Source organism: Carlito syrichta, unplaced genomic scaffold (genome assembly GCF_000164805.1).
Source record: "Carlito syrichta isolate Samal-C Ts95f unplaced genomic scaffold, Tarsius_syrichta-2.0.1 Scaffold315614, whole genome shotgun sequence".
NCBI classification, from domain to species: domain Eukaryota; kingdom Metazoa; phylum Chordata; class Mammalia; order Primates; family Tarsiidae; genus Carlito; species Carlito syrichta.
In genome coordinates this window covers 368,829-391,888 of record NW_007259710.1, presented here as the reverse complement: position 1 = coordinate 391,888, position 23,060 = coordinate 368,829, and the positions used below count along the sequence as shown (strand labels likewise).

Below are 23,060 nucleotides of genomic sequence, written 5' to 3'. Positions count from 1 at the left end.
TTTTTTTTTTTTGAATTGGAGTATCACTCTGTCACCCCAACTGGAGTGCAGTGGCACGTTCCCGGCCACCGCAGCCTCGACCTGCTGTGCTCCAGTGATCCATCCGCCTCAGCCTTCCAAGTAACTGGAACTACAGGTGCGCACTTCCATGCCCAGCTAATTTTTGATTTTTTGTAGAGACGAGGTCTCACCAAGTTGCCCAGGTGGGTCTCGAACCACGAACTCTGGCTATCCACTCACCTTGGCCTCCCAAAGTGCTGGGATTACAGGCTGAGACACTGAGCCCGGCCTACTGCTCTTTCTTACTCAGCTTTTCAACTTGGTCCTCATCTGACAGCCTGGGCATCAGGGTTGTCATTAGGGACAGATTGGAGAGAAAAGGCTTTGTGAGAGTGAAGAACTGCCCTGAAGGGTCATGACACCTTTGTTTCCCACCACACTGGCTCCTGCTCTCCCTCCAGGCCTTGATGATTCCCTGCAGGACTATCCCTTTGAGGACTGGGAGCTGCCTGGAAAGTACCTGCTCCAGCTCTGCCCCCGCAATCTGGAGGCTCTGACCGTGTGGCCTCTGGGACACCAGGAGCTCATCCTGGATGCAGTGGAACAGCTCCAGGCCCTGGTGAGTGGAGGCTGGCCACCCTGGTTGCTGCTCCTAGAACTGGGGTTGCTGATGGGGACTGGCTGCTGCTGGGAGGTGACCTGCTCTCTTCTTGGCACAGAGCTCCAGGCTACAGACAGAGAACCTACAGAGCCTGACAGAGGAACTGCTGGAGGGTATCCATGCCTTCCAGAGCTTGGTCCAAGGCCACCTGGGGTACTGTGCTGAGACCCCTGTCGATGTCCTCAGTGCAGCCGTGGAGGTGGTACACGAGGCCCGTGCTCTCCTCTTCTGGCTCAACAGGTATCTGGGTTGGGGTGACTGGTGCGGGAACCCTTCTTATTCTTGGCCTTCTCCAGGGCCTGAGGAAGAAAAACAGATCCCGACTCTTGTTCAGATGTATCAGAGCAGGGCAAAGAGGTTAGTCAGTCTGTGCAGGGCCACTGGGATGCCTGGATTCCCACCTCGCCCCTTAGCTTGTAATCATAACCATCTTATCAATAACCATTGAATGGTGAGCTTCCCCAGCCCCTTCACTGGCTGTTGCTTGCCCTATAGGTCCCACCTCAAATGCCACCTCCTCAGGGAGGCCTTCCTGTTATACTCTCAGAGATTTGAAGTTTCATAACACTCATTAAAGTTCACATTAAATCGTTATTGATGTAATTATGTATACTTTAATGTCTGTCTCCCCAGTGCCTAGAACAGGGCCTGGTACATAGTAGGCACAAGAAAAATAAATCCTTCCAGTATAGTGGTTCACTTAATCCCAGTACTTTGGGAGGTGGAGGTGAGAGGATTGCCTGAGCTCAGGGGTTTGAGACCAGCCTGAGCAACATGACAAGACCACGTCTCTACAATAAATAAAAAAATTAGCCAGCCATGGTGGCCTGTGCCTATAGTTCCAGCTACTTGGAAGGCTGAGGCAGAAGGATTACCTGAGCCCAGCAGGTCTAGGTTGTGGCAGCTGTGAGCGTGCCACTGTACTCCAGCCTGAGCAACAGAGTGAGACTCCAACTCAAAATAAATAATCCTGTGTGGCTGGGCTTGGTGGCTCAGCCTGTAATCCCAGCACCTTGGGAGGCTGAGACGAGTAGATTGCTTGAGCCCACAGGTTCGAGACCAGCCCGGGCAAGTTGACGAGACTTCGTCTCTACAATAAAAAATCAAAAATTAGCCAGGCGTAGTAGTGTGCACCTGAAGTTCTGGCTGCTTGGAAGGCTGAGGTGGAAGGATTACCGGAGCCCAGCTGGTCGATGCTGGGGTGGCTGTGAGTGTGCCACTGCACTCCAGCCTGGGCAATAGAGTAAGACTCCAACTCAAAAAAAAAAAAAAAATCCTGTGCTAGGCTCTTTAGATGTGTCAGTCATTTCTTTTACTCCATACTGGACCCATGAGAGCAGGTAATATCCCCAAGTTGCAGATGAGTAGTTGGCACTGAGTGGTTGGCACAGTCTCTTAACCACTGCACCATCCTTCCCCTGCCAGGTACCTCTTCTCCCACTTAAACGACTTCTCAGCCTGCCAGGAGATTGGGGACTTGTGCGGAGAGCTGGGCCAGGCCTTGCAGGAGGTAGGAGAACCAAGGGCCAGCCTTGGCCGGTGCCCTAGAGACCAAATTGGGCTGGAGCTTTTTATAACTTGTGAATCAGCCCAGGATCAGGTGTGAGGGCTAGGACAAGTGAGGCAAGAAGAGAGGACGCCCGGCAACTGGGTACAGGGCTGCGGGGCCTGGGATCTCCTAGCTGGCTGGGGAAACTGTAGAAGTTTGACACTCAGGACAGGGCAGGAGGGGAAGGCATGTGTGGTGACTTCCAGGGGCCGGGTGTTAGAGGGATGAGCCCTTGGGGTTGAAATTCTAAGGCCCTGTAGTTCTGCGCAGGGGACCAATATAGGGGCAGCAGGGAGGGACTGCGGAAAATCCCAGAGACGGCAGCCCTCTCACCGCCCTTGCTCAGGGAGACCCCTGCTCTCTCATTCTGCTTCCAGGACTGTTCACCAGCCGAGAAGGAGAGCATAGTCCTGAGGATCGTGAGTCTGTGGGGGTGAGAGGGGAGTGGGGTTGGGGGATCAGGCTCAGGATCTACAACCTGCTTCCTTCTCCCAGTGCAGCCATGTGGCTGGGATCTGCCACAACATCCTAAGCTGCAGTCCCGAGGAGCTGCTGGTACAGAGGGCCGTGCTCGAGCGGGTACAGCTAGACGATCCTTTGGTGAGCCCTGACCTCTCACCTGTCACTTTAACCCTTGGCAGCTTTGCCCAGGCCCTGAAATATCCCACAGAATCCCGTGCTGCTATGGCTGAAAAGCCTTTTTGTACAAATGTTAAAATGGAAGCCCCCAGAGGACTTGCCTGGGGTCTCCCATGGCTCTGTAAGCCTGAGGGACTGCGCTGCTGTGGTCCCAGCTGGCACATTCCAGCCCTTGGACACAGTCCTGGCAGGGACTCAGGGGCAGGTTGGGAGAAAGGGAGTGGACATGAACTTTTCTGCTTTAATCTTTTTTTCTTTCTTTTTTTTTTAGTCAGTTTCTCCCTGTGTTACCCAGCCTAGAATGCAGTGGCACGGTCATAGCTCACCACAGCCTCAACCTCCTGGTCTCAGGCAATCCTTCCACCTCAGCCTCCCAAGTAGCAGGGAGCTGCTACTATAGGCACCCCACCATGTCCAGCTAATTTTTCAGTGTTTTTTTTTGTAGAGACCAGGTTTCACTATGTTACTCAGGCTGGTCTCGAACTCCTGGGCTCAAGTAATCCTCTTGTCTTGATCTCCGAAAGTGCTGGGATTATGGGCGTGAGTCATCGTGCCTGACCTTGCTTTAATCTTTGACCAGTTTGGGGAAACCAGAGCCTCTTATTCCTTCAGGAAAGTTGCTGAGAAGCAGGTACCTTACAAATCAGTGTCCCCAGCTTCCCTCTGGCCCTTATCAGAGGAGAAGGCAGAGGCCCAGAGGGGTGCAAAGTCACATGGCAAGTTGAAGCGGTGCTGCTTGGGGTCAGTTGTTTCCCCAGTTCCATCGACCTTACAACCCTGCTGCCCCCAACCCCCTGGTGACTGCAGCCTCTGCCTCTGCAGGGCCTGGAAGTCCACACCACCAGCAGCTGCCAGCACTTCGTGTCCCAAGTGGGCCCCCAGGTGAGATCCCCACCCCTTTCTCAATGGCCCACCCCCAAGGCCCTCTCATCTGTCAGCCAAGCCAGCATCAGGCCCCATTCCCTATACCAGGTCCCCACCGACTCCCAGCTGCGGATTCTGCCTGGAGACGAGGTCATCCAGATCAACGAGCAGGTGGTGGTAAGTGAGGAGAAGGCTGTGGGGAACTGAGGGGCGTTTGAGAAGGAGTCAGGGCTGGTGGGTGGGGAAGGCAGCCAAGGGATCTGCCCCTTAGGAAGACCAGGGAGGTGGGAGCTGCTGTCTGCGAGGTGAGCCAGCACAGGTAGGTTAGTACTGCCTCCCCAGAGTTGAGGTGCAGGGATTCCCGGAGGCTCCCTGGAGGTAGATGAGAGGAGGCAGAAGCATGAGACTCGAGGTGGGCTCTGAGTGGGAGGACGAGAGTTGGTGGGTTGCTTCAGAGCCTCCTGCACAGCTCGATGCCAGCCCATTGTCTCTGCCCATCCCCTGCCCTGTCCTTCAGGTGGGCTGGCCCCATAAGAATGTGGTGAGGGAGCTGCTACGGGAGCCAGCCGGGGTCAGCTTAGTGCTGAAGAAGATCCCAGTGCCAGAGACGCCCCCACAGGTACCCACACCATGCATGCCTTTCCCTCCTGTCCTCTTCTAAGTGTCAAAATTCTTGAGCTTCCCCTTTCAGCTAGGAGACCCCAGGTCCCATGGCCTTGTATCCAGCGGCTGGGCATCCCCTCTTCCTGCCTTGCTTGTCCCTGCCCTACCTCGCTTGTTTTTGGACCCCCGTCTCAACCCCATCACGCTGTTTCTGGTTGTTCCCCAGACACCTCTGCAGGCCCTGGACTCCACACACTTGAGGAGCCAATTGCAGTCTCTGGTCCCACCATCTCCCAGGTAAGAGGTTCTGCCCCTGAGTGTATCTTGGGAGAGACCATGGGCTCTTATCTCCCCTTGCCTTCTCCAGGGCCCCATCTGAAGACATCTTTGCCTTTGACCTGACTTCAAACCCTGGGCCCAGCCCTGCCTGGACAGGTAGTTTCCAAGTCCCGCCAGGTGATGGATGCCCTGGTCAAGGCGTCTGGGTGCCCACTTCTGACCCCTCAATGCTGACACCATTTCTCACCCCCCCCCAGGGGACTCATGGACCTTCCCTCACTCTCCTTTCTTGACAGACTCTACCTCTCTTGACCCTGAGCCCCTGCCCATCTCCCTTGAGCCCCCAGCCACATTCCCAGCAGAGGTAGCAGAGACTCCTGAGACTGCGGGGTCCCCAGGATGTCCTGACAAGGTATGCTCAGGGGCTCAGCAGGGAGGGGTGTGGCTCTGGACCTGGACCCTTCTCCAGCTCCTTTATTTTGTCCTTTCAGAGTCCTGTTCTTGGTCGGAAGAAATCAAAAGGTATGAGGTGCACCTGGCTGGGTGGGGTTCCCTATATGAGGAGTTCTTAGAAATGGCCGGGGTCGGTGGCTCAGCCTGTAATCCCAGAACTTTGGGAGGCCGAGGTGAGTGGATTGCCTGAGACTGCGAGTTAGAGAACAGCCCAGGCAACTTGGCAAGACCTCGTCTCTACAATAAAAATAAAAAAATTAGCCGGGCATGGTAGTGCGTACCTGTAGTTCTGGCTACTTAGAAGGCAGAGGCGGAAGGATCGCCAGCACCCAGAAGGTCGACGCTGGGGTGGCCGTGAATGTGCCACTGCACTCCAGTCTGGGTGATGGAGTGAGACTCCAACTCAAAAAAAAAAAAAAAAGGAAATCATTGCAGTGCTGAGCAAGACCACCCCCTCACTCCCTCAGGGTCAAGAGAGGTAGAGTCAGTCTCTCCTGGAAACTGCCTGCTTCCAGGGTCAGACAGACCTGTGCATTCATTGTTGAATGAACAAATAATTGAATGAATAGCCCATCACTGGGATGGACAGAATATCAGAAGGAGGAAGGGAAGGTGGGCAGAATAAATGCCACAGCATTTATTCAATATCAGGAGATCAAAAATAATAAGGAAAAAAATTAAAATGAAACTAAAATAGGAAGGGTCATCCCACCTCAGAAATGATGCATGGAACATCCCGAGCAGAGTGTGGGTTGAGACATCTCCATTGGGGACACTCATGTGGGGGGAGAGGAGCAGGTCTGGGGGACTGGAACACCTTGCCAGCCCCTCACTGCTGGGGCCCTGCTGTGCTGTTGCAGGCGTGGCCACTCAGCTGAGCCGCCGGCGGGTGTCATGCCGGGAGCTGGGCCGGCCCGACTGCGATGGTTGGCTCCTGCTGCGCAAGGCACCCGGTGGCTTCATGGGCCCACGATGGCGCCGCTGCTGGTTTGTGCTCAAGGGCCACACGCTCTACTGGTACCGCCAGCCCCAGGTGAGACCCCATAAATGTGTGCGCACACACACTCATACACAGAGGGAAGCAAGCAAGTCATCTCGGGGCACGATATTTCTCTCTGTTCCACTGTCCACTCCTGTCCGAGGTCCCGGGCAGGCCCCTGTGTTCTCATCTAAAACAAGGACTTTCTTTGGAGAGAAATGAGTTAATATGTGTGTAAAAGCAGTTTGGAAAAGGTATCACAGGAGATGCAGAGAAAAGTCGCTTTTATTCTGCCCACCTCCCCTTCCTTCTTCTGATATTCTGTCCATCCCAGTGATGGGCCATTCATTCATTCATTTATTCATTCGACAAACGTTTAGGTGCTTACCTGAACCCAGCTCTAGGCAGGGCACTGGGGACACAGGGAAGAGTTGGATGGTTTCTGATCCTCCAGAGCTTCAAGGATAACAGAGGAGAGGGATGAATACACATTCAAGGACAATGTAGGGAAGGTGTGCTACACTGATGAAGGACAGGCCCAGGGGACATGTGGGAGCTCAGCAGAGGTGTCCAGTCCAGCCTGAGAAGTCCACAAGCTTCCTGAGAAAGCCATACCTGGAAGTTAGTCATCTGAAAAGGGAAAAGAAAAACAGGAAAGGAGAACAAAGCTCAGGATGTTAGGCAGCTTCGTCTGTGTCCACTGAAGGAATGAATGCGTAAGCAGGCATGTCTTTCCTGGCTCAGGCACCCCTTGGCCACACCTCCTGTCCTACCCCAGATTCCTGCCCTGAGCCCCAGAAACTCAGAGACTTGTGATTAGAGAGCCCAGGAGGTGCCCTGTCCCCTCCACTGCCCTCAGGAGACCAAGAGGTAACTATGTTTATGGGCCTTGTGAGTATTGGGGTTTCAGGCTGACCTTCACATTGTGATCCCGCAGGATGAGAAGGCCGAGGGCCTCATCAATGTCTCCAACTATAGTCTGGAAAGTGGACATGATCAGAAGAAAAAATAGTTAAGTCCTGGAGTATGATGGGCTGGGGGATGGGGAGAGAAAGGGAGAGAAAGGGTGACGGGTGAGGGGGGAGGCATGGCAGGTGGCCGGTTCCTGGTCCAGCCTCTCTGGGTTCTGGGTGGGCGTGCCCAGGCTGAGTGAGACTTCTCCGCTCCCTGGCAGTGTGTTCCAGCTCACCCATGACATGTACAAACCCTTCATCTTTGCTGCTGATACCCTGACAGATCTGAGCATGTGAGTGCCAGCCTCCCCACCCTACTCTTACATAACTCCCATCCTCTGCTTGCTTGGTATCCTGGGCGCAAATCCCAGCCCTCTGAGAGTAGCTGGTCAAGGAACTCTTCTAAACCTCAGTTTCACCATATGTAAAATGGGTGAATAAGAGTTCTTGCCTCAGCCAGGCTCAGTGACTCAGCCTGTAATCCCACACCTTTGGGAGGCTGAGGTGAGTGAATTGCCTGAGCCCACGGGTTCGAGACCCGCCTGGGCAGGCGAGACCTCATCTTTACAATAAATCAAAAAAAATTAGCCGGGTATGATAGTGCACGCCTGTAGTTCCAGCTACTTGGAAGGCTGAGACGGAAGGATCGCCGGAGCCCAACAGGTCGAGGCTGCGGTGGCTGGGAGCGGCCACTACACCACTGCACTCCAGTCTGGGCGACAGAGTGAGACTTCAACGCAAAAATAAATAAATAAATAAATAAATAAAGAGTTCTTGCCTCTCAGAGTTGCTCAGAGGATTAAATTAGAAGATGGGACTGGGTGCAGTGGCTCACACCTGTAATCCCAGCACTTTGGGAGGCTGAGGTAGGAGGATTGCTTGAGCCTAGGAGTTCAAGGCTGTAGTGAACTATGATTTCTCCATTGCACTCTAGCCTGGACAACAGAGACTCTATCCTTAAAAAAAAAAAAAAAAAAAGCCAAAACCAGATTGGCCATGCATGGTGGCTCATACCTATAATCCCAGCACTTACGGAGGCTAAGGTGGGAGGATTGCATGAGACCAAGAGTTGGAGACCAGCCTGGGCAGCAGAGCAAGACTTCATCTCTGCAAAAATAAAAGTTAAAAAAAATAAAAAATCAAGATGATAGTGTGAGTAAAAAGCTTCTGGCATATAGTAGAGTCTCAGTGAATGGAAATGCCGTGAGACCCATTTGCTCCACAGGTGGGTGCGTCATCTCATTACCTGCATCTCCAAGTACCAGTCTCCAGGCCGGGTCCCCCCACCCCGAGAGGAAGGTGAGTGTCTCACAGTGTTGATTAGGAGGAACCAGAGCCTCTGCCTTTCCTGTGATAGAGGCTAGGAACTCAAATGCCTCAGCCCACTCCTGAGCCTCCCAAAACTCTATGGGTTCCCCAGTTGCTCTTTCCCACCCCAGATTGCTACAGTGAGACGGAAGCAGAAGACCCTGATGAGGAGGCTGGGTCCCGCTCAGCCTCGGTGAGTAGGAGGCCGCTGGGGGGAGGAGATGGGGGTAAACAGGGCGTGGCACTCAGATCTATACTCTCCCGTCTTCGGCCCTGCCTGCAGCCCAGCCCTGCCCAGGCTTGCAGTCCACTCCACGGAGACATATCACCTGCAGCCACCCCAACACAGCACAGCCCACGGACCTCCTTCGACTCTCCAACAGGTGCTGGGCTGGGCGCTGGGGGCTAGGGGTTGGGGTACACACATTCTCATCCCCCCCCCCCCCCCCCCCCACAGACAGCAGTGAAGGGGCACTGGAAGGAATGGTACAGGGGCTGAGGCAGGGCGGCGTATCCCTTCTGGGCAAGCCACAGTCCCTGACCCATGAACAGTGGAGGAGCTCTTTCATGCGGCGCAACAAAGACCCCCAGCTCAATGAGCACGTGCACCGTGTGCGGGCACTACAGAGCACACTCAAGGTCAGTGTGGGGCACTGGGCACGGCAAGGGACTAGGCTCTGGGCTTCAGGCTTTGGTTTGTGGTTCTCAGTTTCCTCCTGGCCTCAAACTCCAGCCTCAACTCTGGACTTAGTTCTGGACTCCGTGCTTCTGTTTGGGCTCAGCTGTGGACTGGGCCATGTGTCTGGGTTCTGAGTTGGGATCTGAGTTCTCACCTGGGCCTCTTGTGCCAGGCTGATCAGGTTCTGGGCTCTGGACACCGGACACCAGAGTTTGCTGTGGGGTCAGGCTTTGGCCCCCCCGGGTGGTCAAGGCACCTCAGCTTTCCTGCCCTCACAGGCAAAGCTGCAGGAGCTGCAGGCCCTGGAGGAGGTGCTGGACGACCCTGAGCTAACTGGAGAGAAGTTCCGCCGGTGGAAGGAGCAAAACCAGGAGCTGTACTCAGAGAACCTGGCAGCCTGGGGAGGGATGCAGGCTGAGGGCAGCTCCCACGTCTTGACCTGGAACTCCAGAGAACCGTCCTCCCACCCCCTGCCCTCTGACCCCGAGGAGCACTCACATCTCTGCCCCTTGACCCCAGACAGCAACATCCGACCTCCTGACTCCTGACCCCAGCCAGCACCCTGGCTCCTGACCTCTGACCCAAGGACTGCCTCAGTCCCAGTCTCTGACATGTCTAGGACAGAGCATTCCTGGATTCTGTTCAGGGCGGGAAGTAATGCTAGTCTCCCCCAAGCTGATCCCTCTGCCTGGTCTCCCATCGTTCCTGCTCCTATCTTTCCTGGAGTGGCATAAAGTGGAGTGAGCTTTGTGCCATCCTCTCCTCCCTTGTCAGAGCCTCCTACCGCATCCTCAGATCTGTGGTGGCACAGTCTTGCCCCCTTCAGAGCCTCAGCAGACCCCCCCAAACCAGACCTGTAGAAGCGTTCTTTATTTTACATTGTGGATGCTTTCCGACTAAATAAAGTCAATTTCTCTAAAAATGAATCTACTGTGCCTTGGCTTCCATATTGGAATCAGGAATCTGCCTCCCGGAGGGGACTAGAGTGATTGCTCTTGGCTAGAGGGTGGGTGACTGACCCCTGGTGTGGCCCATTGACCCGGGCTCTGGACCTGAGCTCCATGCCTGCCAGGATGAAGTACAGTTGGCCACGGCTAGCGAGGGCTCCTACTCATGTCTACCTCTCCCTGGCCCTTCAAAGGCCAGCGGTGGTCTCCCACTCCATTCCCCTTAGGGAAAAAATGAGAAACTTTGACTTTGTAGAGGTGAAAACACACCTTGCAAAGAAAGACAAGCGGGAGGAGACAGCCCTGGAGACTGGACAGGTGGGATGAGGCAGCAGGTGGGGAAGGGTGCAGGTCAGGGTCCACCCTGGGGAAGGTGCTAGGGCAAACAACTCTCCTCAGACCAGCCTCACCTCCAGCTCCCGGATCCAGGGCAGGGACTCGTCCCTGTGACTCCACTCAGGTGCAGGGGAGGCCTGACCTACTCCCATCAGCCTGCAACCCCAGCCAGCCGCCCCACAGCATCCCTGGCTTCCTTTGAGGAATATGAAGGGCGACCAGCGGAGGGAGCTTCTCTCAGGGTTGGAATTCTTTGATGGAATGCAGAAGACGGGAGGTCACAGAGACCTCTGTGATATCACCACGAGGGGGCGCAAGACTGCTTGGAATGAAGTTTCTTCGACGAGTAGGAGGAGACTGAGCAACCATGATGGATAACCAAAAGGTCCGGAGGCAGCAAGGGATCAATACCACCAGTGTCAGACATTCGACCAGGCGGGTAGGTGGCCTCTACTCGACTCCACTGCCCACGCTGATGTCCTGGGGTGGGGGAGGGTGCAGAAGGACTGGAGGGGCAGTGGCTGGCACTGAGTGGCTGCCCCTCTATCCTGCAGAGGAACGCCCATGAGTATGCCCGGATAGAGGAGCAGGTGTTCATCGACCGCAGGGAAATCATGACTAGAAGGGTAAGGACAATCCTTGCCCCACAGCAGCCCTTCGGCAGCCATGCTCGTGGGCGCAGGCCTTCATGGTAACTCTGCCCTCTAAACGTCCCCCCAGAGGGCCCACCCCTTATGATATGTTAGTAATAGTTTGGCAGTGCTCCCCCACAGGAAACCCTAGGTAATAACAGTCATCGCCATCAGAGACCCCAAGAGATTCTCCTGGAATGACCTCCCCAAAGGTACCTCAACAGTGACTCACTTTTAGTGGCCATTTAGGTAGTGACCTCTACACTAAAGCCCCCATTCCATGATCCCTTCTCAGGCACTTCCACCCTAGAGTAAGATCCCCCAAAACCCTCATTCACTGGGAGCCTCCTTTGGTGTGACAACCGCCTGAAGGAAGGTCCCGTGCTCTCCCAGGACCTCTGGGACACGCAGGAGCGTATCACTCGCCTGTATGTCAAGCAGCTGCTGCGACATCCAGCCTTTCAACTACTGCTGGCCTTGCTGCTGGTGATCAATGCCATCACCATCGCTCTCCGTACCAACTCTGCTCTTGGCCAGGTGGGACGCCAACCTGACCTCTGCCCCATCGGCTCTAGTAAAGCACTTCCCTCTCCCAATCTCAGGCTCCCCTTCTGCCTACAATGGTTGGATTGGATGCTCCTTAAGGGTCTTTCAGCTCTGACCTTCTAGGGATCAGGAGATCAAGAAAGACTTCATGGCGGAGGGAGCTCCAGAGCCCACCTTTGAGGAATGTATTGGATTTCTAGAGGAAGAGCAGGAGAAGAATGGTGTGAGCAGAGGAAGGCAAATGAGCACCTGGTGGGGCAGGGTATCCAATTCTAATCAGCAGTCACTACAGGAGAACCACTCTGTGTTAGGCACTGAACTGTGCTCTGTGCCAGGGTTCCAGGGGTATTAAGCACAACAGACCCAGTTCCTGTCTCAGATATACACAAACATGTCATTGCAAATGCCCAAGTAGTACCCTGAGTATATGGAAGCTCAAGGAAGGCAATGGAACCTAATCTAAAGGTGGGAGAAGGCTTCCTGGAGAAAATGACACAAACTGAGAGTAAAGGATGAGTAGGCGTTGGCCAGGCAGAGGTGGGGAACAGTATTTTGGGCAGAAGAAACAGCATGAGAGAGAGTTCTGTGGGTTCCACCTCAAGTTCAGTGTGATTTATCCTTGGTGTTTTAATTTCTTACAAGAAGTATACACACATGTATTGTGCTAATTAAAATTGATATTTTGAAGATGTCCAGTGTGGTGGTGGCGAGTGAGTTCAGAGAGGTGGTCAGCAGCCAGATCACACAGGGCTCATTGCCCTCATCCTGTCAGTGGAAAACTGGGAAGGATTTAAGGCAATGGAGTGAAATGACCAGACACATGTTTTAGGAAACACACACCGGGCCAGGCTCAGTGGCTTAGCCTGTAATCCCAGCACTTTGGGAGGCCAAGACAAGTGAATTGCCTGATCCCGCGGGTTCGAAATCAGCCCAGGCCACTTGTCAAGACCTCATCTCTACAATAAATTGAAAAAATTATCAATTTTTCAATTGATAATTTGAAAAATCATGCCTATAGCTCCAGCTACTTGGCAGGCTGAGGCAGAAGGATCACTGGATCCCAGCAGGTCAACATTGGGGTGGCCGTGAGCGTGCCACTGCCCTCCAGCCTGGGTGACGGAGTGAGACTCCAACTCAAACAACCAAACAAACAAAACACACACACACTGGCTGCCACAGAGAGACAGTGGAAAGGAGAGGGTCAAGAACGGGGGAAGATGGACCAGGCAGGACTCTGCTGCAGATGTTCAAATGAAAGATGATGGGGGTTGGATCAGGACAGTGGCAGTAAGTACAAAGCATCAGGTGCATTTGGAAGCTCTCTAGGGTCCAAACCATGGACATTCCTGAATGATTTTCTTTATTCCCTTTATTAATTTATGTTTGAGTTCAGGTCTCACGGTTTCCCAGCCTGAAGTGTAGTGGCACGATCACAGCTCACCACAGCACGATCACAACTCACTGCAGCCTCAACCTCTGGGTTCAAGTGATCCTTCTGCCTCAGCCTCCCAAGTAACTGGGCTTACAAGAATGCACCACCATGCCCAGACGATTTTTAAATTTTTTGTACAGATGAGGTCTATGTTGTCCAGGCTGGTATTGAACTCCTGAGTTTAAGCAATCCTCCCACCTTGGACTCCCGAAGTGCTGGGATTGCAGGCGTGAGCTACTGCGCTGGCCTGACTTTTTTTAGAGCTAGTGTTTAGTGAGCACTTTCTATATGCCACCTTCGTTGCCATATGTCATCATCTCATGCATATAGAACAAGGGAGAGCAAAAAGTGACATTTCTGGCTTGAACCACTGTGGTGAGGTGGTGTTTATGTTGTGACATGGGGAGCGGGTGTGGGGAGGATGCTGAGGGAGGTGTGTGTTGTGTGGGGTTTGAGATATCTGTGCACTATCCACACAGAGCTGTTTCGATGGGAGTTGGAGGTCAGAGCTGGAACACTGCAGAGGGTCCTAGGATGGAGATGGAGATGTGAAAGTTGCCAGCGGTGAGATGGAAGATGCTGAGGCTGAGGAAGGGAGGAAACTGCTTGGGGAGAGTGTGGAGTGAGAGGAGAAGAGGGCTAAGCAGAGCGCGGAGGACAGCCTCCAAACAGAGGGTAGAAATGGAGGAGGGGAGAAAAAGGAGACAGAAGACTTTGACGATGGCCGGTGGTATGGGCGGAACCTGGGAAAGGGATGGTCAAGGGAGCAAGCAACGGGGCCAGGCCTGGTGAGGAGACAAGGCAAGAGAAAGACTAGAATGTGTCCCTTGGGTTTCTCATGACCTGCAAGGGCTGTCTCTTGTGGCAGAGGCAGAAACCCAACTGCAGAGCTTTGCAGCAGGAGAAGAGTGGCGGGCAGATTGCAAACCATGGATGGGCCATGAAACCAGTTCAGAGTGTAGATGCCAATACTTTGATATAGAATGGAGAAGAGTGAAATAGAACTGAGGGGAGGGAGAGGAAGAGTGGGAAGGGGAGAGAGGGAGGGAGAAAAGCACAGAAAGGGTTCTGATGTAAAGTGTAAAATATATTTCTTACTATAGGGTCAATCCAAAATGCTAAAGCCCTGATTTAGGATATGTGTCCATGAAGATCAGATCCTAGAAGCCTGTGAATGCCAGACTGGTGTTGAATTTAATCTTGCAGGCCCAGGAAGCTGTGGAAGGCTTGTGGGTAGGGAAGGCAACTCTGATTTATCTCTAGAATACCTATGCTTTGTAGTAGGCAGGAGGACCTTTTTTTTTTCTTGAGTTGGAGTCTCACTCTGTTGCCCAGGCTGGAGTGCAGTGGCACACTCACGGCCACCCCAGCATCAGCCAGCTGGGATCCGGTGATCCTTCTGCCTCAGCCTTCCAAGTAACCAAAACTATAGGCGCATGCTACCATATCCAGCTAATTTTTTGATTTATTGTAGAGATGAGGTCTTGCCAAGTTGCCCAGGCTGATCTCAAACCCTTGGGCTCAGGCAATCCCCTCAACTCATTCTCCCAAAGTGCTGGGATTACAGGCTTGAGCCACCATGCCCGGCCGGGGTGGAGCTGAGGGAATAGGTGATGGGGGGAGGGGGGAGCCCTTCCTCATTGTAGACAGACACATCCATGGTCCATGACAGCCCTTTGGGAATTTGGAACAAAGAGGGAGCCCATAAACCCTAACCTCTCATCTGGGTTTAAGAAGCTCTGCCCAGCCACATTGGCTAGTGAGTGGAGGTGGTGGCAAGGTGTAACAGGAAGCCCCATGTGTTGCAGTGAGCCCTGAGGCATGGAGTGTGTTGCACATTGGGGTAAAGAAAAGGAGGAGACAAGGTGACTCTGGTGACCTCCAGGTGGAGTTGAAGCTATAGGTGCTGGTACTGGGGGTCACAGCTATAAGAAACCTGAAGGAGTAGGATCAAGTTTGGGTGAAAGTGAGTTGGGGTTGAACAGACCCCAGTCATTCACCTCCCAGTTCATCCATCCAGGGTGCATGTCCTGGACCCAGGCATGCAGAAGACCCAGGAGTTTGGCCGGGCCTGAGCTGGGGGGTTTGGGGAGTCAGAGCAGCAGGAGAGGTCTGAATGGTGTGGTTCTTGAGGTGTCTATGCATTATCCACACAGAGCTACCTTAGGGGAGTTGAAGGTCAGAACCAGAGGATGGACAGGGCTTTGTGTCCTCCATCCTCAGAGGCCAGACTTTTTCTCCCAACCCTGGAGCCTGTTCTGCCTCTCCCACCTCCCTTTCCCAAAGTTTCCCACTCTAGTAGTTAGGGGCAAAGGTTTATAGTCAGACAACAGTCTCCATCGAGTAGCTGTGCACACGGGCACTCCTTTGATTCCTCAACTGTAAGCTGGCAATGAAACCTGCTCTGCAGTTTAGGAGTGATGGTAACACTGCTGTGTGAATGGCTTTAGCATGGTGCCTGGCACATCACATACAAAGTATGCTGTAAAGGGAGAAACAAGGATGCTGAGGACCTAGAGTGACAGCAACATGGGCCTTTCCTCCCCTGCAGATGTCCTCTTCCCTTGGCCCACCCAGGCCCGACTCCACTGACCTCTCTGTCCCGCTCTTTCCTCTGTCTTCCATGTAGAAACACTATGAGTTGTTCTCTACCATAGATGACATTGTGCTGACCATCCTTCTCTGTGAGGTTCTCCTCGGCTGGCTCAATGGCTTCTGGCTTTTCTGGAAGGTGAGATCCTGGGCCATTCCTGCCATCACCCCTACTCCTCCCTGGAGGACTGCATCCCACTCAGTTCCCTCCCCCTGCAAACTGAAGGGTGTGTGTGTGTGTGTGTGTGTGTGTGTGTGTAGAGAAAGAGTGTGTGAGCTCTGAGATGTGTGCTGTGGCAGAAAATCACTTGTACTTAAAGTGCAACCTCCCTGGGTTCCAGTTCCAGTCCCTGCTCCAGACCTCCCCCAGTTCTGGAGTGGAATATACACTATGAAGAACATATCTTATTTTTCTCCACTGAGTGAATGTGCCTTAGTTTACCCACCAGTCTCTGATCTCTGGATACTATAATGTTCAGTCTTATACAAATGTCATTTTGTACCTCTACCAAGTATCTGCGGATCAGACTTCTAGAAGAGGGAACATTGGTAAAATTTTTCCTATCCTCACTCCCTATGCCTTATTGGACAAAGGGCTTGCAATATTTGTCATCTTCCTTTTTTTTTTTTAAGTTTGTTGTTTTGTTTTTTTTTTTTTAGTTAGAGTCTCACTCTGTCGCCCAGGCTGGAGTGCAGTGGCATGCTCACAGTCACCACAGCCTCTACCTGCTGGGCTCAGGCAATCCTTCCACCTCAGCCTTCCAAGCTGAAACTACAGGCATGCACCACCATGTCTGGCTAATTTTTTTTTTTTACTTATTGTAGAGACAAAGTCTCGCCAAGTTGCCCAGGCTGGTCTCAAATCCCTGGACTCAGGCAATCCTCTTGTTTCCATCTCCCAAAGCACTGGAATTACAGGCGTGAGTCCACCATACCTGGCTTGCTTCCCTTCTTGTACTGTAAGAACATTTCACCTCAGAACTGGCTACTGAAGCATCATTCCTTGATGTTTTTATTAATATTTATTTCCATTTTATTAATAATTGTAGTGTGTCACACAGATGCAAGAGCAGCCAAGTGTTTTGGGCCACCTAACTGTAGAGCCAGACCATTTTCTTTTTTTAGTTGGATTCTCGCTCTGTCACCCAGACTGGAGTGCAGTGGCATGCTCACGGCCACCCCAGCGTTGACCTGCTGGGCTCCAGCGATCCTTCCGCCTTGGCCTTCCAAGTAGCTGGAACTACAGGCATGTGCTACCATGCCCAGCCAATTTTTGATTTATTGTAGAGACGAGGTCTCGCCAAATTTCCCGGGCTGGTCTCCAACCCATGGGCTCAGGCAATCCACTCACCTCAGCCTCCCAAATTGCTGGAATTACAGGCTGAGCCACCAAGCCCAGTCAGCAAGACCATTTTCAGTACTTGTTAGCCAAGGTGGGCACTCAGCTTAGGGACTAGCTGCATGTACATGAGGGTCTTCACTATGTGTCTCTGAGATTGCACTGTATGGGACAATGAGTACATGTGTGTTTTGTAATATGTTTGGGGGGCAATAGGGTAACAGTAGTGCATGGCAGCTGACTGGTCCTACTCTGAGAGGGTGATCTTTTTATGTTTATAGTCTCTTATGTATTGAGCCCTCTCATCCTTGGGGTGTGGGGAGGGCAGACTCAGGATGCCCCCCATGGACTGAACCTGACAGACCTCGCTGGGGCTGCCCCACCCCCCAGGATGGCTGGAATATTCTCAACTTCCTTATCATCTTTATTTTGCTCTTGGGGTTCTTCATTCGTGAACTAAATATCATCGCTATCAGCTATACCCTCAGGTGAGCTGGGAGCTCTGAAAAAATGAGGGGGACCTATCTGGAACTCAGGAATGAGATTGGGGGATGCTCCCCAGTTGGGGATCAGCTCAGCCTCTCTGGGCAGTTGGTAGGGGGTAGTGAGGAGAGATGATGGATCTAGGAAGAACTGGGGGACACCCCTGAGAGACTCTGCCACAGGGCACTTCGTCTGGTGCATATGTGCATGGCGGTGGAGCCCCTGGCCCGGATCATCCGCGTCATCCTGCAGTCGGTTCCTGACATGGCCAATATCATGGCTCTCATCCTTTTCTTCATGCTGGTCAGTACCCTCCCTACCCGTAGCAGTTCCTTTTCCCTGAACAGGGCCCCTGGACCACTGGGAATAGAGGGCTGTCTGGAGGAGAAGAGAGGCCTATGAGCCTGAATCCCTGTGATTCCCTTGGCAGCATTCATGAGCGTCCATTTGCAGGACATCTGCATGTCCAGTCTCCAAGGCCCCTGGGTGAAGTCAGAGCAGGGCTTTGGTCTCTCTGGCAGGTGTTCTCTGTGTTTGGAGTCACACTCTTTGGTGCATCCGTGCCTGAGCACTTCCAGAACATGCATGTCACCTTGTACACCCTCTTTATCTGCATCACCCAGGATGGCTGGGTGGACATCTACAGCGATTTCCAGTGAGTGTTGGTGAGGCTTCCAGGTCCTCATCCCAGCCTGGCAAGGAAGGGGTTGGGGCTCCTGTGGGGGCAGAGAAACTGGTTGAGGAGTGGAAGCTGGGGTTCCAGGGGTTGGGATGAGAATGGCCCAGCAGAAGAGGGGGTTCCCAGAGTTTTAAACTGCTAAAAATGAAATGCCTGGGGGTGGGACCTCTGGGCTTGTGGTACTTGAAGTCTTGTCCCCCTTGAAACTCGACATATTCAAAGTCCTACCTGACTCTGTTTGCTAACAGCTAGGTAGCTAGACCTTGGACAGGGGAGCAGGTCTGTGGCTGTGCCTCAGGTTACAGAGCAGCCTCCCAGCCCACAATGGAGCCCGCTATACTGGCTGGACTCCTGGGAACTGCAGGTCTCATTTAATTCATTCTTAGACCCACTGTCCACGAGCATTTTTGTGTTCTGTTCTTTACCTCTTTTCCATTGAGTCTCATTCCTATTTATTTTTGATTTATTCTATTTATTTTTGATCTACTCCAGGGAGTAGATCCCTTGACTGATTTCTTTTTATTGCCTTTATGTGAGCATACAAGTTCAGTAGGTAAAGGGCTTCTGCAGTCATTGTCCATTATGATGTAGGTCGTGGGGAAGAATCACAGACTGTGCAATAAAGTTGGACTGTGCTTTTGAGTCTTTGCTCCACTATACTAATCATGTGACAGGAAAGTTACTTCAACTTTCTTATTAGCCTCAGTTGCCGCATCTGTAAACTGGGAACTGTAATACAATCTTAACTATGTCGTGGATTGCTGTGAGAATCAGTAGAGAAAAATCTATATAATCTCTTAGCATAGAACCTGACACAGATGTCTTCTATTCTTCCTTTTTCTTTTTAGAGACAAGGGTCTCACTATATTGCCCAGGCTAGTCTAGAACTCTTGGGCTCAAGCAATCCTCCTGCCTCTGCCTCTCAAGTAGCCAGGACTACAGGTGTGCACCCTCACACCCAGCTTACTTCTGCTTTTTTTTTTTTTTTTTTTTTTTTTTTAGTCAGAGTCTCACTCTGTCGCCCAGGCTGGAGTGCAGTGGCACGCTCGCAGCCACCACAGCCTTGACCTGCTGGGCTCAAGCGGATCCTTCCACCTTAGCCTTCCAAGTAGCTGGAATTACAGGCATGTACCACCATGCCCGGCTAATTTTTTTATTTACTGTAAAGATGAGGTCTCGCCAAGTTTCCCAGGCTGGCCTCGAACCCATGGGCTCAGGCGATCCTCTCACTTTGGCCTTCCAAAGTGCTGGGATTACAGGCTGAGCCACCGAGCCCGGCCTGATCTTTCTATACTAAGTTTGAGCTATTTTTATAATAAGAAAACCATAGCCAGGCTTGGTGGTTCAGCCTGTAATCCCAGCGCTTTGGGAGGCTGAGGTGAGTGGATTGCCTGAGACCGCGGGTTCAAGACCTGCCTGGGCAACTTGGTGAGACCTTGGAAGGCTGAGGCAGAAGGATCACCGGAGCCCGGCAGGTTGAGGCTGTGGTGATCTGGAGCGGCCACTGCACTCCAGTCTGGGTGACAGAGTGAGACTCCAACTCAAAAAAAAAAAAAGAAAACCATATATAAAGAGTACAGCTTGGCCAGGCATGGTGGCTCATGCCTATAATCCCAGCACTTCAGGAGGCCAAGGTGAGAGGATTGCCTGAGCTCACAAGTTCGAGACTACCCTGGGCAACTTGGCAAGACCTCATCTTTATAAATCAAGAAAAATTAGCCGGGCATGGTGGTGCGTACCTATAATTCCAACTACTTGGAAGGCTGAGGCGGAAGGATCACCTGAACTCAGCAGGTTGAGGCTGTGGTGGCCGTGAGTGTGCCACTGCATTCCAGCCTGGGAGATAGAATAAGACTCCTACTCAAAAAAAAAAAAAAAAAGAGTATATAGTTAATAGGCTATTGCTTGGAGTTATGGCCGCCACCTTGATTCCTAAGCTTTGGCCCCTTCTCCTAACTTGGAAAGTGAATCTCTTTCTCTCTCTCTCTAATTTACTTTCTAAATAAACTATATTTTCCGATCTAAAAAAAAGTATAGCTATTCAATTAAACTTAATGATGATGTACAAATCCTCACTTTGCAGGGCTGGCTTGAGAATCAGCCCACTGTCTGGCACAGTAGGGTGCTCAGCAGAGAGCAGCTGCAGAGACAGGAGTAGGGGATTGGATCTGCACAACAGCAGTGACACAGGCAGAAGGCCCAGAAGGCCTTGGGATGGTGTTCCCATTTTATAGGTGAGGAGACTCAGGGCCAAAGGGCCAGGGAAGTGATGGACCCCCTACCTGTCATCTTCAGGATGGAGAAGAGGGAGTATGTGATGGAGATTGGGGGTGCCATCTACTTTGCCATCTTCATCACCCTTGGTGCCTTCATTGGTATCAACCTGTTTGTCGTCGTGGTGACCACCAATTTGGAGCAAATGGTGAAGGCAGGAGAGCAGGACCAACAGAATCAAATAATCTACAGTGAGGTGCGTGGCGGGAGGGGGCAGAAGAGCGGAGGGGGAGTGTGTGTATGAGAATGGACTTGAGCATATGTGCACATATGTGAGTGCTTACACACCCTAGGGTCTGGAGAAAGTCAAACCGGAGACCTGGAGGCAACAGCCTCTATCTTGAGTGCGCCCACTCACCACCTGGGGTTTCTGAGAGGTGTAGATTTCCTACATGCTGTGTTTCTATGGCAACTCAAAACTGACCTTAGGGCATTTGACCAATCTGAGCCTCAATTTCTTCTGTAAAATGGGAATAATAATAGTACTTACCTCATAGGTCTATTATGAGGATTATATGAGTAATCAAGTAGTGCATGGCACATAGTAAGCACTCAGTAAATGTTAGCTAAAGTATACTTCATTCAGGGGGATTGCTTCCGTGGGTTGGGGAAGAGAGAGGAGTACTTCCAAAAGGGTGGAGGGCTGGGGGCCCCACCTTGAGAGTAGGTAGGACTTGAGAAGTTTGCTAGGTAGGATTTATCAGGGATGAAATCTGGGTGGGGGAGGGGGAAGGGGGAGGGTGCTCAATTTTGAAAAAGGGTGAGAGTTTCCAAGGAGGTGGGAGAAGGCCTCACGCATTTGAGGCTGAGCTCCACAGTAGGTTGGGAGGCTGAGATTTATTGGAGCTGAAATGAGAGGCACATTGGAACCCTTAAGTCCCAAGAGGTTCATCCTCCCTGAAGTCAAGCAGCAAAGTGGGGGAGGGCATGCGTGCCTGAGCTATGCCGTCCCCTCTCCATTCCCCCCTCCTCAGACAGACGCAGAGGAAGAGGAGGGCGAGGATAACGAGCTGCCACTGGTGCACTGTGTAGTCGCCCGCTCGGAGAAATCTGGTCTCCTCCAGGAACCGCTTGTGGGGGGCCCCATGTCGAACCTCTCGGAAAACACGTGGGACAACTTTTGTTTGGTGCTCGAGGCAATACAGGAGAACTTGATGCAGTACAAGGAGATCCGAGATGAGCTCAACACGTAGGGGGGTTACTGGGGGTGCCCCGAGTTCCGGGAGTCAGGGCTAGGTGGAGGCTCAGATTCTTCTGGCCTCACGCCCTCACCATTTTATAACGCAGAACATAAGAGGTTAAGTGACTTGCCCAGAATCCCCTAGCCTACTGGAGGGGCTGGAATCCAGACCTCCGTGTTCCTCTCATCTCACACAAGGGTACAGCCCAGCCTGGGTCTCCATCAGGGCTGCGAAGCGGGGTCTCTATCAGTGAGAGCGATGCGGGGGTGGGCGCCAGGGAAGAGGTGGGAGGGCTGCCTCCCGCCCCGCAGCCCCGGGAAGGCATTCACCGCTCCGCCCCCAGGATCGTGGAGGAGGTGCGCTCCATCCGCTTTAACCAGGAGCAGGAGGAAGAGCTGTTGAACAGGCACTTGTCGCTGAACCTGTCGTTGGAGAGCAAGTCCTCCAAGGAAGTGACTCAGCAGCTAGACTTGCTCACTGCCCTCTCTGTCTTGGACAAGGTGCGTCTTCCCTCTCCCACCCAATCAGTACTCACCTAGCTCAGCCCAGCCCAGTCAAGCCTCTGACCCAGTGGCTTTTTTTGTCAGGGTTTCCGTCTATTCCGAGATCTTGTCCGCCTCTTTTTTTTTTTTTTTTTTTTGAGTTGGAGTCTCACTCTGTCACCCAGGCTGGTGTGCATTGGCAGCCTAGACCTGCTGGGCTCAGATGATCCTTCCTCCTCAGCCTTCCAAGTAGCTGGAACCACAGGCCACCTCACCCGCTAATTTTTTGATTTATCGTAGAGACTGGTCTCACCAAGTTGCCCAGGATGGTTTTGAACCCCTGGACTCAGGCAATCCTCTCGCCTCTGCCTCCCAAACTGCCAGGATTACAGGCGTGAGCCACCGCGCCGGGCTCTTGTCGGCCTCTTAAACTTCCGTGCACCCTGGTTGTCACACCCATGCCCTTCGGTTAGGTTCTACAGTTTCCTTCTGAGAGGCCATGCCCCCTTCCATCAGGCTCTGCCCTTCAAGCCAGTTGCATCTCTAGTGCCTTCAAACCTACCTTATTGTGTGTGCATGGCTTGAGCCAGATCGGGATTATGGGCAAGGACCCCTGACTCCTGTCTAAGGTACACAAAAACAGCCTCCCCTTGAGCTTCTGGAGAGAAAAAGGCACACACCCACATTATTTAGTTTCTCTCTCTGCTTCTCACACCATCTGACTGGAATACAGCCCGGGCTTGCAAGCTCAGAGGGGATACTTAGTAGGCTTGAGTTAGACCTGTGAAGGACTTTCCTGGGAGGAGTGACTGAGGCAGCTGTTGAGATTGGAGGAGGGGAGTAAGAGAGAGTCATGTCAGGGTAGAGGGATTGACAAGAAGACCTCTTGGTTTGCAGGTTCACGATTCTAAAAGCAATATACTCCTTAAAAAACGCAAGAGCACCCACTGAAAGGCCAGGATGGAAGCCAAGAAGCCTGCTTATACACACCCAGCCACTGCATCTTCCTGCATCTCTGGCTTGGCTTGCCACAGCCTGGCCTGAGCCCACCCTCTCCCTCATACCTGGGCAGAGGTTAGGGGCTGTAAAGATGGCAGCATCTGCAGGGCTTGTGCCTGTGAGCCCCAGGGCCAGAGGAGCCAGGATGGAGGATGCTGGATGAGAGTGGGA

General features: G+C 52.6%; 2 protein-coding genes across 3 annotated transcripts in view; both read left to right on the top strand.

The window, feature by feature from the left end:
• CNKSR1 (connector enhancer of kinase suppressor of Ras 1) overlaps positions 1–9,659 on the top strand; it is a 12,863-nt gene extending 3,204 nt beyond the window's left edge. Inside the window, exons 2-21 of one of the 2 annotated variants that reach the window (XM_008073056.1) lie at positions 462–619; positions 720–901; positions 2,087–2,171; positions 2,588–2,629; positions 2,706–2,810; positions 3,672–3,731; positions 3,822–3,890; positions 4,231–4,332; positions 4,543–4,613; positions 4,684–4,751; positions 4,892–5,007; positions 5,087–5,117; positions 5,909–6,081; positions 6,965–7,038; positions 7,202–7,273; positions 8,206–8,279; positions 8,420–8,481; positions 8,572–8,671; positions 8,746–8,927; positions 9,246–9,659. In XM_008073056.1, coding sequence (XP_008071247.1) covers positions 462–619; positions 720–901; positions 2,087–2,171; positions 2,588–2,629; positions 2,706–2,810; positions 3,672–3,731; positions 3,822–3,890; positions 4,231–4,332; positions 4,543–4,613; positions 4,684–4,751; positions 4,892–5,007; positions 5,087–5,117; positions 5,909–6,081; positions 6,965–7,038; positions 7,202–7,273; positions 8,206–8,279; positions 8,420–8,481; positions 8,572–8,671; positions 8,746–8,927; positions 9,246–9,515 — 2,096 coding nt within the window. In that variant the 3' untranslated portion in view covers positions 9,516–9,659. Of the gene's footprint in view, positions 1–461; positions 620–719; positions 902–2,086; positions 2,172–2,587; positions 2,630–2,705; positions 2,811–3,671; positions 3,732–3,821; positions 3,909–4,230; positions 4,333–4,542; positions 4,614–4,683; positions 4,752–4,891; positions 5,008–5,086; positions 5,118–5,908; positions 6,082–6,964; positions 7,039–7,201; positions 7,274–8,205; positions 8,280–8,419; positions 8,482–8,571; positions 8,672–8,745; positions 8,928–9,245 lie in introns of both variants that reach the window. The other variant, XM_021706462.1, reaches the window with a different exon arrangement.
• A 958-nt stretch (positions 9,660–10,617) lies between these two features.
• Positions 10,618–22,841, top strand: CATSPER4 (cation channel sperm associated 4). The gene is made up of 11 exons (XM_008073058.1): positions 10,618–10,689; positions 10,805–10,876; positions 11,276–11,419; positions 15,490–15,591; positions 17,182–17,279; positions 17,457–17,577; positions 17,796–17,929; positions 20,249–20,423; positions 21,202–21,416; positions 21,752–21,908; positions 22,788–22,841. Exons 1-11 carry the CDS (start codon positions 10,618–10,620, stop codon positions 22,839–22,841), a joined length of 1,344 nt encoding a protein of 447 aa, XP_008071249.1.
• The last annotated feature ends 219 nt before the right edge of the window (positions 22,842–23,060 follow it).